At 59.9% G+C, this 15,521-nt stretch overlaps 1 protein-coding gene across 1 annotated transcript in view; it reads right to left on the bottom strand.

Moving 5' to 3' along the window:
• TAF4 (TATA-box binding protein associated factor 4) overlaps positions 1–15,521 on the bottom strand; it is a 56,070-nt gene that overhangs the window by 23,167 nt on the left and 17,382 nt on the right. The window contains exons 3-4 of the mRNA XM_039864739.1: positions 2,077–2,243; positions 660–779 (exon numbers count right to left, since the gene is read on the bottom strand). Coding sequence (XP_039720673.1) covers positions 660–779; positions 2,077–2,243 — 287 coding nt within the window. The remainder of the gene's footprint in view (positions 1–659; positions 780–2,076; positions 2,244–15,521) is intronic.

Below are 15,521 nucleotides of genomic sequence, written 5' to 3' on the forward strand. Positions count from 1 at the left end.
TCCGCCATTCGCAGAGCTGTGGTGGGCGTCACGCGAGATCGGCCATGCGCCGAGGCACGGCCCCGGCCCGCCCAGGTGCCCGATGAAACACGACACACCCTGTGAAACCCACGCTTCCAGTGGGCACCGACACACACCTCCACCACGGGGACAGCGCCCCGGCTGCCCAGAGCAGGCTGCGCGCCTGGCAGGGGTCCCCTCTGCCATGCAAGGGGCCAGCAGAGCCGGGACACGGGCCTCCTCCAGGCTTTACAGACCAGAGGCTGAGTCGGCTGAGCATCAAACCCGCCGAGAGAGAGGTCAGTTCAGCCCCTACTCCAGAACACGGCCCGTCCGCGGCTTCCACACGGGTCAAAAAACCACCACTGACAGCAGGCTGACCCGCCAGGGGTCACTGCCGGAGTGTGCCAGCGCCCCTGACAGCAGGGGTCACCGCAAGGAGGCCGCACTGGCTGAGATGGACAGTTCTGGAAGCCACGAATCACTGATGCCTCACCGGTAAGAGGTGTGTGGAGGTCACACACGAGTACGCACCACCAGGACCGGGGACTGCTGCCCACACGAGGGCCACTGTCACCACCCGTCAAGTCGCGTGCGATAGGCACACACACGCCCGACGCCCCGACACGTGCGCCCGCCTCTGCGCCAAGGACGCACACCTGCACTCCGGGCGAGCGCTGTAACGCCGTGGTGGGCTGTACCGTCGTCTGGGCCTGGGACACTTGCTTGATGATGGTTGTTGGGGTCACCTGCCGTGCAATAAGAGGGGTCCCGGGTGCCTGGAAAACAAGTAAGCGTCATCTAAAAGGAGTGACAAGTGACAGTAATTCTGGTCGTTGGGGTCACCTGCCGTGCAATAAGAAGGGTCCCAGGTGCCCGGAAAACAAGTTAGCGTCATCTAAAAGGAGCGACAAGTGACAGTAATTCCCCACGGGCCAGCACACCTCAAAATCAATCCTTACTCCAGAGCGACATACTCGAGTGCGTCTACAGGTGGACTCACAGTTCTGGATAAAGCCACCCTAATTCTACACCTTTCTTACCAAAGCAAAGAATCTTCACACGGCACAACAAAACACCATCGGCTCCTACAGCGAGCCTGCACCTGGGAAATCGGTCCCTGTGTGGACTTGTCACTTTGTTCACAAGCACTAAAAAAGTGACAAAGGCACTGAGAAGCATGTGTCCCCTGGTCTAAAGACCGGTCCCAGTGGTGAAGAGTGTAAAACAGACGGTCCCGGTAGCCGGCAGACACCTAGGTCCAAAGGAAGGACAGCTCAAGTCCTGAGCAAGGTGTCCCCGAAGCTGGTGTGAAGGGTGGCCGACGGCAAAATGCCAACGCTCAGACAGTGACACGCAAAGCCGCCGATGCCTCGCGCCTGCTCCGCGCGTGACGGGACGAGGCAGGCCCTGGACGCTTCTGAGCTGTTTCAGACAGCCCGGAAAGGGGGCGCTCTGCAAGCCCCCTGCAGTGCCGGGGCACCGCCACCGAGGGACACAGCTGAACTCGCGGGGGAAAGGAAGTAGGCTTCCAAAGCTTTCTAGTCCCTCTCCCCCTGAGCTCTGACCAGCCACGGAGCTCAGAGCAGCAGAGTGACAGCGGCAGACGGAGTGGAAACGGAGAACGTGCCGGCACGTGGCCACAGCAGAATGAGGACACGGACGAGGGACACCGCCTGCTGCGGAGGGGCCGGTCCCCGCACGCTGCTTCACCAGGATGGTCCTGCCGCCGCCGCCTCCGGGCCCAGGCGGCAACCGCTTACGGCATGAGCGCCCGCGTGGGCGAGGTGGGACCCTCTGTACGGTTCACACGGCCCCCGTGCGCCTCCCTGATGCTGATGCTTCCTCCACGTCATCCCACTACTCTCGGCCCTCGTCAGAGCCCGGGACGGGAGCACGGGCAGAATCCCCACTTTGCAGAAGGAAACTGAGGCACAGGAAGGCGAGGTCACGGGAGAGCAGGGCGGGGGCCAGGGCGGGTGTCGCGCACGTGGACTCGGAGCTGGCTCCTCCGAGCGGGGCCGGCCTTGCCACAGCGCCAGCCACCCCCGCGGGGACAGGGCGGGGCGCACTCACCTGCACGGCCGAGATCTGGACAGGAGGGGCACTGCTGGGGGCTGCAGGGCGGGGCGCCATGGCGGTCTGAGGCTGGGCCTGCGCGTGGGCCTGCGCCTGCATCTGGGCCAGCGCCTGCTGAGGGATCATTAACAACTGCCCATTCTCGCTGCGCACGAGGACCATACCTAGGGGACAAAGGACACCCGGCGTCAGAAAGCACCGGCTCTATCGGGGGCCTGCCGGCTCGGAGAAGGAGGAGGAGGAGAGGTAAATGGAGTCGCCGGACTCCCAACGCACCTGCCCCTCAGACGGCCCACGGGACAGGGACAGGAACGTGGGCTCCTCCCGGGATTCAAGGAGCGGTCGCACCTCCTTCACGAGCCAGGCAGCAAAGCTCCCGCTGGCCACGCCGCCTGCCACCAGCCCCCTCGACGAGGACTCCCGCGCACACGCTGTGGCTCACACCGCGGCTGCCCCCCGGCCTGGAGCCTCAGACCCCAGCCCTGCCTGGAGCAAGTCCGCCACCCCCGTCCCTTGTGCACACAGCTGGCCAGGACCTGAGAGCCAGCAGTCCCCACGGCCACACCGGGAGCTCCACCACCTGTCGTCCTGCACAGCCCCGAGCACAGCTCCCTTCCAAAAAGTCTGCTCAAGGGCGCCCGGGCACCTCTCCCCTCTCTCCCGCTGTGCCCACAGCTGACCCGGGACACCCCCAGACGCCGACAGGGAGAGCCACTCGAATGCGCGATGCTCCAGCTCAGTCACTGGAGAGCAAATCCGTCGGTCGGTTTGGCACTAATTTTAGCTTCAGAGCCCGGCCACCCGTCACAGCAGGGCCCATCGGCAGCGGTGGCTCAGCCGTCCAGCTCCATGTTTAACTTTCCACAACAGAGTCAGCGACGGAGCCACTCTCCTTCCTCCCGTGAGGCCTCGGCAGCCGCCCGGCACCCACGCCACACCCACACCAGCCAGGCCCGTGTCCTCCTGGCAGGGGGACCTCGGAGGGGTACGCTTGGGAAAGGAAAAGCCAGGCCGGGGACCTCCATTAGCCGTCGCGTCCCCGACCCGTGCAGGACTCTGAGGTCCCTCTGAAGCTGCTGGGCCCCGGCTCTGGTGACAGCCACCACGACACCAAGAAACAACAGGCCCCTGGAACCACATATGCCCATGAAGAGAGCTGCCCTCTACAATGGCCCTTTGAAAATAAACCACTCTGAAACTAAAAACAAACAAACAAACAAACAAAAAACAAAAACCAGGCTGCTGCAAATAACTCTGCCGAGGTCTTCACACCTGGGAGCTGCCGGCGCAGGCCAGAGGGAGGCCCAGAGTTGTCACCGAAACCGATGACGACACCGGATCAGAAGTGTACACGGCACCCAGGAGAGGCCTGGCGGGAAAGGGGACAGCCTGGGTGGCCACGCGGCCACCAGAGTTGGGGTAGGACATTGGGGCCCGCACGGCCACCACTCAGGCCCATGCTTGTACTAGAGACCCCCCAAAAATGACTTGGTAAGCACCTCCGGATGCCGTCCTCACAAACCCGTTCATTCGTCACACTCATCTATCCACACGGGACCTTCTGCTTCTCCCTCTTACGAACTGTAGACACCAAGTCACTGCTGGCAGGATAAGGAGCCAAATGAGGCTTAGCAGTACCTGCGCGGCTTAGCACCCCAATGTCACACCTGTTACTATGACAGTCAACGTACATACTTCAATTATCAGCTGCTTTATGGATTAGAAAGTTGCGTCTACAAAAATTTAAAGGAATATCTAAATGACAAATATTCCCGAAATTGCAATGTGCTTAAAATGCTGATGAAGTAAAAGCCCAAAGAGGCTGTGGTTGCAACAGAAGTCAGGGAAGGGACCAGAAGTCCTGCGAGAAGTGACCCTGGAAGCAGGGAACTCCGCCTCTCAGGACTGAAAGCATCTCCGAGTGGGTCCGTAAGTGGCTAAGCAAGAGACAGCGCAGATGCCTGGGAGCCAGGAGATGGCAGAAGGCTCCAGAAGCCGGGGCTCTAACCTGACCTTGACCCACCTGGCTCCTTGTGTCTGCACCAGTGCCACAGCTGTACTGGAGCTGGGGGGGCTGCTTCCCTGGTTACCCTGTATCACAGTCACCCATTCCAAAATGAAAACTGAGGCACACGCGTGACAGCCCAGGCAGCATCAGAACACCATGTTTTAATGACGTTATCACAGCTCCAGATCTCGTAAACTCCGGTTATAATCACTCATTTCAAACAGATACATAAACCACACAGTATCTATTCATGCAAAGGCAAAGAAACGTGACTTTGTTTCAAAATGTAACTTAAGTCCTCAATAAAAGGTCATAGAAAGCAACCACCTGCACTGACAGGCAGCACCCTGCATGGGGAGGTCCGTCCTGACGGGGTCAGAGAATGTGCCGTGCAGGGGCGGTCCACCGCCGCCTCGCAGACAGGGCCACCGACACCAGCAGGCGCGCGATTTCACAGTGACCGGGAGGAGGGCTGTGTACCGCGGGGCCACGTTCCTCCGATGCTCACGTCAGGGAAGGAGGTCGAACGTGACACAGTAAACCACCCGCATTTCAGAAAACCTGCAGATTGATCTTCCCGCCCGTGTGGTCAATTCCAGGCCAACAGGTCGATTCCCAAAGGCAGGGAACAGGTGAGGTCAAGACCCACAGACCGGGCCACCCTCCCTGCACCCCCAGCACTGGAGGCCCCTGCTGCTCCCTCTGCCTTCGTCACCTCCCTCCTCCTCCTCCCTCGGGCCACCTAAAACCAAAGCAGCGACCTGCTCCAGCAAGAGGAAGCCCCCAGGGCAAGCGGACGGGAGACAGACGACAGGTTTAATAACATTCGCTTCCGCCTTAGTGTAGATAGATATAAGTGTTCGCGACAGAAACCTGGGAAACGCAGAGACACACAGCAAGGTGGAAACCCGCTGGCGCCAGCCCCTCCGCTCTGAGCCACGGGCGCGACTATGACATCCGTGCTCACCAACCGTGGAGAAAACCGAGATCGTTTCATTGTTCGGTTTTGTATTTTCTTACATCATAAGCATTCTCACGTTAGGACACATTCTTCTAAAACATACTTTTCAGTGGCTACACAATATTTCCTTCAAACTGGATTTGCAATTTCCTTATTGGTGGAGACTCGGGCTAGTTCTGGTCTGCAGCCTGAAAGCTCAGGCTTTAAAATGACAACACGCAGCATGACATCCGCCACCAGCAGTGTGAAAGGCCATAGTGACTGAGCCTCACGTGCTCCTACGTACAACGGGACCCTGACACTCTGCCTGTTTGGGATCCCAGGGCACCCCATAAGGGTGAGAAGTGGCACACGCCATGGGCAGCTCAAGGCCTCCCCAGGGGACCGGACTACACCCCGAGCTCAGACATCAGCTCCTAAGACTGAATGAGCCGCCCCGGCCCATGCCCCGGAGTTCAAGATAAATGCCAGTGTCCTCACCCAGGCACCGCTTCTGAACCCTCCCACACCCACAGTTTTGCTGTGTCCGTGACAGACACGCGGGGCGGCCACAGCCGCGCTGCCCGTAACCAGGCGTTCCCGGACTTGCCCGGGACCCCACCCGTGAGACACCGCTGCTGGGGCGCGCGCCTCGGCACAGGCTCTGGGGGTCGGGGCTGCGAGCTGTGGCCGTACCTGTCACAGCCCTCTGCACAACCCTTTCTCACGCCCTGGGCCTGGGAGGGCGTGTCGCCCAGCAAAGTGGCCAGGCCGCGATGACCGGACCAGGGACCAGAGCCCTGCCCTCACCCCCACCCCCACGAGGGTCCCTAGCGCCGCCACCCATCAGACAGCGACGAGTCTGCAAAACCGACAGGCAACTAAGCACGTGCGAAGGGGGGCTCCCCCCGCACCCCCCGCTGACACCCGGATGGCAACCGGAGCAGGGCGGCGCGAGGCGCGATCTGAAATGCCACAGACAGCTCCCCCCGAGGCCACCCGCACGCGTCCTAGCTGCGCGACCCGTCCCCACAGCAGGCAAGAAAGCCTGGCGGAGCCGCGGCCGCAGGAGCTGAGGGCGGAGGACGAGGACGGCGGGACGGCCACCCTCTGGCCGCGACGCCCTCTCTGCCCAAACTGCCTCCATCTCCGTCTTCAGAGCAGGATAAAACGTACTTGGCAGACAGTTTCTGCATCGGTTCACTGAAAACCACGAACTTCACCCTGACCAGCACCTAAGTCGCGGGCCCATGGGAGGCTGAAGACTCGCCACGCGCTGGGCCACAGCGGGGGACACGTCACCCACGAGCGAGACCCCGGGCCCATCGCCCCAGCTCCGTCCACCACGCCACCTGCTCAGACAGAAACCGCGGCGCCCTCCCACTGGGGACACCAGGCAGGCGGCTGTCTGAGCCTCAGGTGTCACTACCGCTGACGCTGGCGCAGACCCAGCGCGGGGACCCTGCTGCGGGACCCGGTGCCTCCGCTCCTGTGGCTGTGGCGCCCTGGGGTGCCAGGCAGGGAAGTGGACCCCACGCCCTGGATCCCGGGCAGGTCAGCAGAGAGCCGCCGGGTTCTCGCTGCCAGCGCACGCGTGGTCTCGTGCCACCAGGCTGCTCTGGGACCCCAGTGCACCCCGAATGTTCTCTCCTTTAAGTCTCTTTAAGTACAAGCTTACTTTGCCTAACACGTTCTGGTAAGACTAAGGAATCACTAACGCATCACCGACTCACACGGAACACACAACCTGCACGTGTGAGTGTGTGCGTGAAGCCAGCCACGCTGCAGCAGACGACTGTCACCAAGTAGCACCGGAAGCCCCTGACACCGCCACAGACCCCGTCCCCCAGGTCCCTGTGCCCTGACGACTCCACCCACATGTAAGGCAGGCACAGGCGGTCCCTGCAGCCACCGCCCGTGTCAGCCACAGGTTAAATCGCTGTCAAGACTATCGGGGGCACGTGAGCCGAGGGGCGGGCATGCTGTGTTCACTGAATCAGTCTTTTCTAATAGGTTGAAATTTTTCAGAATAAAAACTGGAGGTGAGAAATGCTTCCCTCCTGAGAGACGGAAAGTCAGGTGCAGTGAGCTTGGTCTGGGGGAGGGGCGGGGAAGGCTCGGGCCAGATGGGCAGGTGTGGTCCCCATACGCCAGCCGCACTGGAGCTGGGTGTGAGCCCGCAGGGCGGGAACCCGGCTTTCCTCGTACCCCCCGAGCTCTGCACCCCGCACACACAGGCTCAGACACTCGTCCTGGCACCATGCCTGGCCTTCGGGCACGGACAGTCGAGTAGAGAACACGGACACAAACCAGGTGACTGCGGGTGGCCAGGGGCTGGCCAGGGGCTGGACAAGAGAGAACGAGGAGCTACGGGCTACATGAAGGTGACGTGGCGAGCGTGAGACAGGCTGACCCGAGGAGAGGCGACAGCGCGTGTGGGCAGCGGGCAGCGGGCAGGCCGGAGATGCGGAGCAGGGTGAGGTGGGAAATTCACACCCACCCCCCCCCAAGAGCCAGGAGACAGTGGCCTGAGTGCCCGTTACTGCATCGACAGGCCAGGGTTTCAAGTCCCTTCAACCCGACAAACACAGATGGCATTAACGACACAGATGTTATGTCACCAAAAACTACACAGCGTGGCTTTTTTACGTGGAAGTCTAATACTAACGTAGATTTACTTTAGGGAGAAAGTAGACGCAAAATTGAAAACAGACTCAAATGTTAAAATTGTTTTCCAATCGCATAATAACGCCAGTAATAAGCACTCCCTGCTTGTCACTGCGCGTCGCAACTTTTCTCGTGCCCCGTCCCGTGCCCCGTCTACACCCCGGCTCAGTGAGGGGTGGGCTGGAGGCAGCCCCCTTCCGGAGCCACTCCTAAGAGTCCACAGTCACCCTCACAGGCGTGAGCACAGCCGTCTTCGTGGAAAAGTACCCGCGTTAGTCAAGAGCATAACTGTCTTTTTATCTGATGTTCAGGGAAAAGAAAATTATTTCAAACCCCACCCCTCAGGCCAGCTGCAAACGAGATCAGCCAGAGTAAGGCAAACAGCCAAGAAAAATAAAATGAGAAACTAGTGTCGACCTGGCTGATGCAAACGTAAAAAATTATTTTCCTGTACTACCGATGCTTTCGAATCCCAAAGTTTAAAAAAGATATCTGAAATACCTAAAACAAAAAATCTAAAAGCCCCAGGAGGGGCCGCTCCCTCCCACCCCGCAGGCCAGGATCCCCGCCCCACACCTGCCACCGTCACCCCCACGAACAGCGGTGCAGGCGGGGTGGGGGCGGCGGGAGCGTGAAACTCAGGACCCGACACACGATTTCTGTGTCACCTCATTTCATAGGTGACACTCACAGTCTGGATGAAACTTGGGGCCGCAGAGGCTTACAGCGCCGTGTCCCCTACGGTGAGGCCCTCACCGACACATACACAAGCATGAGTGTGCGCGCACACACACACGGGCACCTGACACATACACAATCATGAGTGCGCACGCACACACACGGGCACCCACCAGAGCATGAGAACGGGGACAGGAGGGGTCTTCCTGACAATAACATTTCCATACAGGTTGACATTACGCAACGAACACGTTCAGGGTACAATTTCTGAAAACTCGCCGCATTAGACTGAAAAAGAAAGACCATGTGGGCATCTCAAGACGCGAAGAAAGGCGTCTGACAGAATCGAGCACTGCCTCACGACCAGCTCTCACCACCGAGAAACAGAAGGGACTCCCTCGCCCTAGTCAGGGCGTTTCTGAAAACCCACAGCTAAGCTCAGACATCGATGGAAAGATGGACCGGACCCCCCGAGATCGGAAACGAGGCCGGAACGCCCCTTCCCATTGCTTCTTCTCAACATCACACTGGAGGTTCTGCCGGCGCGATGCAGCAGGAACGGCAAACAGGAGGTGCCCGGATCGGAAGGGAAGACGCGAACCTCTTTGCTGCAGACGCCATGCGCGTCCTCATGGAAGATCCCAAGAAATCTACGAAATCGTTACAAGAACTAACATACAAGTTCAGCGAGGTCACAGGATGTATGAGGTCAATACTTAAAAAGCAATTATATTTCCAAATGTTAGCAACAAGTAACTGGAAACTACAATTTTTAAAAGCACCATTTATGTAACATAAAAACAGAAATACTTAAGAACACATATAACAAAACACATGAAGTACATCAACACTGAAAACCACGAAACAACGCTGTGAGAAATTCTGAAAGACCTAAATAAATGAAGAGGCATATCGTGTTCATGGATCAGAAAACCCGATATTACTAAGATGTCAATTACCATAAATCTGATTTACGGATTCAACGCGATCCCCGGCGAGATATCAGAAGGCCTTTTTTTTGCAGAAATTGACACGCTGATTCTCGAACTTTTAGGAAATGCAGAGGACTCAGATACACGCAAACGCTTCTGAAAAGGATGAGCGCAGAGCTCCCAGGCTCCGAGTCCACGCCGCGCCCTACCGCAGTCGCACGAGGCACGCAGTGTTCGACCGCCGAGGGGCAGACGTGGCAACACATGGGCCACGACCACAGTCCAGAAACGAAGTCTGCACGCACGGGGTCGGCGGACTGCGATAAAAGTGGCAGGAGGGTTCGACAGAGACAGGAAGAACTTTTCCACAAAAAGGGCTGAACAATTAGATTTCCTACAGGAAAAACATAAATCTCGATCCCTACCTTACCAAATTAACTTGGATCGAGTGAGAGCTAAAACCATAAAGATCCTAGAAGAAAACATGGGAGAAAATCCTTGTGTCTTGGGTTAGGCAAAAATTTCTTTAATGAGACAGAACATGAACTCTGAAAGAAAGAAATGATAAACGGGACTGTTAAAATTAACAAGCTGCTCTTTCAAATTCATTGTTAGGTAAACGAAAAGGCAAACAGACTAAGAGGAAATATTTATAAAACAATCCTATCTGATAAAGAATTTGTATCTAGAATATGTTTTTAAAACTCTCACAAATCAATACTAACAAACAACCCACCCAATTAAAAAACCGGGCAGAAAATCTGAATAAGACGCTTTACAAAAGATATGCAAATGACAAATAAGCACATGAAAAGATGCACATCATTAGTCCCTGGGGAATGCAGACAGAAACCTCAATGGCGTGGCATCTCGCACCCACAAAAATGGCTCAAGTAAAGGACTGGCCACATGGACGCTGGGCGAGGGCCACACTGCCTGTGGGAAACAGCCGGCAGTTTACACTCGACGCCTTCACTTATCACACGTGACCAGCCCACTCCTAGGTCTGTGCCCGAGAGAAATGAAAACCGTGTCCACGCGAGCTTCTAGAAGCTTCACTCCTGACGGCCGAAAGCTGGAACCCAGCTCAAAATGCATCCACAGTATCGGGAGGACCTGGACGCCTATCCGCGGTGGCACAGAAATCCACCGCAGGGGGGAGCGACGTGCCACCAATCGTCACAGCCCATCATGACCTGGCAGCGCTTCGCAGGGCCCCGGCTGGTGGAAGGAGCCGGAGTGGGTGCCGGGGAGAGGGCGGGAGGGCCAAGCACCACCGGCCACAGGACGTCCCTGTGCCTGACCGCGGGGTGCTGCATGGGCAACACGCTGGTCACCCTCGCCCAAGCCTGTGCTGCAGAGGGTGACGCCCGCTGGATGCAAACTGTGCCTCTAGAAACAGGCCTCGAACTGACGACGGGGCCCGCACACACCCACTGGCACCATTGCCTGACGAGGCCCGCCCCTGGCACGCACTGACGCGGTGGAGCGGCGGGAACACCCCGCAGGGCAGCGGCAGAGGCGGGCGCTTTGGGACAGGACTGTGCACACACCGCCCACGGGGCTCGGCCGCTCCTCCTGACCCTCGCCCAAGACAGGAGGGTGTGCACACGAGACCGCGGGAAGCCTCGTGCACGCCTGTCCACGGGAGCTCCCTGCCTCACGGCCCCAAACGGACCCCGTCCACCCGCTGGCGAGTGGGGCACACGTGTCCAAACACGGGGTGCTCAGCGTAAAAACAGAGCACTGCCGCTTGCAGCAGCGTGGGTGCGCTCGTGACCACACACACGCACGTGCAAGCCCACTCCCAGGCAGCGCAGGAGGGCGGCCAACAGCGCGGCACGCGCGGCCTCTGGGGACAGGGACGGGAGAGGGACGCCGCGACGGACGGCGACAGAGGAGAGACTGGCGCTCACTTCTCAAAGCCCGGTCCGGCTGCGCGGCGGGTACGCGCCGTGTGGATTACGGCCCCCCAAAAGGCGTGCGTGTGCTGACCTGCAGCTAAAGGCGGCCCCGACACCCTCCGACGCCACGGACTTGGTCTCCGCGGCACCGGGAAGGTGACGGTCAGTGCCACGAGGAAGGGCACCGCGCACCATGCCACCTCTCCCTGCGCCCGAGTCCAGGGCCCGCACCCACGCCCTGTACCCACGCCCTCCGCAGCCTCTTCAGGCTCAGGGCGTGGGCCACACAGGAGGTCGTCTCGATCAAACATGTCTCCTCTGATGGCACTACGCAGAAACGTGAGTCTTGCGATTAAAATGCCACCAGAAGGCGATCTCTAGGTTACATCACTGAGAAAAAAACTGAGGTGCAAATCAGCATCTGAGTCCCCTCTGGTGTGAGGAAGAGGGCAAAAGGCACAAACGTGTGTCTGTCTGTCCAGCTTCTTACAAAATAAGCACTAAAAGGGTGGCCCAGAACCCAATGAAACGAAACCTTAAAAAGTATTTCTCTGTGGGGCGGGGGACCAGAGAAGGAACAAAGAGCAGTGTCTTAAAGGTTTGGAGTTCGTATCATGGAAATATTTCATACGTTCAGAATGTAAAACGAAGACAAAATAAAAATAGAAACTTAAGTTGAAAACAGACTAAAACCAGTAAAACTAAACTGTGTATCAACCTGGAAACAACACATAGGAACATAATCCGTCAATGCAGTTTGAACCCACAAAGAACTCAAAGAAACCTTAAACTCCGTTTCAATGTTACAACTTTGAAACTACTTTTTGGTATATGGTAAGACAGGCCAGGTAAATAAATACATTTTCGTTATCAGGACCCAAGGTTTTCCATGCAGGAGCCAGACACAAACATAATTTCACATGGGAGTGCCCCTCGAGTGCACCCACGCCTCTGCGATGCCCTTCCTTGCTCCCAACACCCAGACCCCAGAAGGCGTGGCATGCCCCGGGGACCACCCCCAGGGACCCCCCCAGGGACCCTCCCAGCGACCCCACCCTAGAGCCTGGTTTCCTCCCCAGCTGGGGCCAGGAGCACACGGGTGCTGAGATGCCTCCTGCCAAGCAGGACACAGATGTGAGGTGACAGGGAAAGAGGCCACCTCCAGGACCCTCCAGGACCCTCGCACGCTGGCTCATCTCACGGTACTCGAAAACGAGGTCCAGGGCGGTTTGACTCTAGAAGAAAAAAAACTCAGGACAAAGACAGGGGACGCGGCCCTGGGGACGCTCCACGAGGGAGCGCACAGCCACCCGGAGGAAGAGACGGCACCGCTCGGCCCACTCCCCGCCTGCCTCGCTCCGTGGAACCGACAACGGTCAAACACCGGGTGTGCGTGAGCATCACGGAGCGGGCGCATGCGCCCCGTTCGGCGGCACGCCCGTCATGGCAGGGCCTGGCACCCAGTAAGCCTGGAGAGCGAAGGCACGAACGTCCGCTCAGCTACACGTCCACCGACAACCGTGCTGCCCACGCGACAGTTCAAAGCCTGCGACGCTTTGGAAACCAGGGAACGAGGAGTCAGAGGTGGTGGTGAGGGCCTCCTGGTGACAGTGGAGATTATCGTCCATCTCTGTCCCACGCTTCTCCGCCTTTATCAAAGTGTCTGCGCTGAGCGAGCACCCACCTGAGACCCAGACGCTGGCCGGCTGGTCCCGGGCGCGGACTACGCGCGCGGTCCCTCCCAGTGCCCACGGCCGCACGGGCCACCAGAGGGAGCCCGGGCACTAGGGGGTTCAGTGCGCCAACAGGAGGGGCCGACTCCACCCGGGAGGCCCTGCAGTCCCCAGGCGGAGCTGCTGCGGGGGAGGACGCCCTCATCGCAGCCCCAGCTCGGCTCACCGGAAAGACCTCCGGTCTCCATTTTAAAAGTAAGAGCAGGCTGAGCAGCCGGCACCAGACCCGCGGGCCACTCGGGCAATGCGTCAGACAAGGCTGCCGGCCAGTGCCCCGCGGCCAGTGCCCCGCGGCCAGTCCCCCCGGCCAGTCCCCCCGGCCAGTCCCCCGCGGCCAGTCCCCCCGGCCAGTCCTCACGGCCAGTCTCCAGGGCTTGCTCTACTGCGCCTGCTCTTAGGAGCCGCAGACATGGCCACTTCATGCTAATAGACAGGACCCCATGACTCCGATGACAGCTCTCTCCCCGAAGAGGCACCGGGCAGGAAAAACAGAGCCGCCGTGAGCTTTCTGCACGGCTTTGCCGAAGCGCAGGCTGCAAGGGGCGAGAGTCACCCGTTTAGGTACGGACCCGATGGGCTGTACGGTCACGGCCACGATCGAGACCTGAAATACGTCCATCAACGCAGAGTCCCGTGTGGCAGGTGCCCGTCCGGGCTAGCCACTGCGCTGCCACTGAGCTCCCGTGGGACCCGTGGGGCTTTGTGCCCGGCTCCTCGTCCTCGGGGGGCTGTGTTTAGAGCCCGGCCCACTGCTGCAGATGTCGGCACCATGCTCCTCTGTCACCAAGCAGAACCCACTGCACGGAGGGACCGCGTTCCGGCACCGTGCACCACCTGATGGACGTTCCGCCATTTCCGACAGGGGCCACTGGAAGGACCTCCACCCCACCCCCCCGAGAGCACCTGGTCGGCCGGCACGCGCGGCCAAGCTGTGTCCTCCTGCCCGCCACCCGCGCTGGCTCCCCGACCTCCGCACCTCCGACATGAGGCGTGGCGGGCCCCCAGAGCCGCAGGGGGGTCGGCTGATGTATCCCACGGGGCGTCGCGTGCACTTCCCTTGGTGCTGTGAGCACCTCCATCCACTTGCTGGCACCGTCACACCTTCCCTAACCGCTGTGTGGCCGGGCTGTGGGATCCCTCCCTGCCTCCCACGCCGCTCCCCGCCCACGCCGCCGCCTGCCTTTCATTTCCTCAACCACCTGTCAAGTGGCCAAAGTTTTCTCTAATTTCTGAACTCAAATTCATCCACCCCTCCCCCACGCGCCACACTCCCTGTCCCAGGAAGTCTCCCCGTAACCCGTGGCCACAGAGATCGCCGTGTTTCTCTGAAACTACTCTTTCATTTTAGGACGGGACTAAGTGTCACTGCGAGTGGGGCACACGTTCACTTCCGGGGGCTCTGCGGGGACTCTGCAGCCACTGTCCGCAGTCCTGAGACGGAAGGGCGGCCACCTGCAGCCTGCGCTCCAGCCCCGACGTGCCAGGGCTCGAAAACGTCCCTCTCCTCTGCAGAGTCACACGCCCCCGTCTGCATAAGCAGGCGCTGGGAACACGGGCTTTTTGTGAAGCTGCTGACCGGTCGGCAGGTCCTTCGCAGTGGGTGTGAGAGTCTGTGAGACGGCACGGGGCAGACCCCTGTGCTGCCCCCCACACCCCCTGGAACGGCAGCCCCGCACGCCGGCAACGCAGAGACCAGAGCGGAACACAGCAACACCTCCGCTGGGGTCGGGGTCGGGGTCGGGGTCGGAGAACGACACGCGGCCTCAGGCACGGGTTCCTTCAAAGAGCCTGACTTACGAGCAGGTAGCACCTCCCACACAAAGGACACCTGCCGAGATGCTGCGGACGCAGCCTGGAGGAGCTTCGGCATCCTGAGGCTGGGTCCCAGGGCAGGGAGCCCGGCCTCCGGGGGAGCGCGCAGCAGGGTGCACACGCACGCTGCCAAACTCAGCCACCCAGGGGACGACGGTGAGGAGGTGGGGGCTCCACGGTGTCCCCACCAGCACCGCGAGGTCCCCGCCAGGACGTTCGACCACGGGCGGCCTGATTAACATGCCGTCCCCCGGAACCGGTTCCCTGGGAACCCCCACGTCCAGGGCTGGCCCCAGACTCCTCTTCCTCCTGCCTGCCTCCGCCCTTTGCCAAGGCTCGCCCCCCAGCCCACGGCCACCCCGACACGCAGGGCCACCACACCCACTCTGTCCTGCCACCAGGGGGCCCCTCATCCTCACTGAGGGGGACGCTTTCTAACACAAGTGCCAAGAATCACCCTAAAAATCCCCTGAACTCCGGGGGATGGGCTGAAGCAGAGAAGAGGCCTGCCTTCAGGGGTGCTGGCGAACCAGAATGCTTGTCAAGAACGCAGCTCGCCCTCAGGGGCTGAGAAGAGGGGGCGATGGCAGCACCAAGCTCCCCGGGCGGGTGCCCTGGTCCCCGGGGGGCCCCCGTGACTGCCCACGCTACGGCGGGGACAGCTGGGATGCCAGGGGTTGAGGGGACCTGCCCTGCTGGACAGCAGTGGAACCTAGCTCTCCCAGGAACCCTGCTGGTGGGTGTCAACAGCGCCCGGGCCCCTCCTGA

Source organism: Pteropus medius, unplaced genomic scaffold (assembly GCF_902729225.1).
Source record: "Pteropus medius unplaced genomic scaffold, Ma_sr-lr_union100, whole genome shotgun sequence".
Taxonomy (NCBI): Eukaryota; Metazoa; Chordata; class Mammalia; order Chiroptera; family Pteropodidae; genus Pteropus; species Pteropus medius.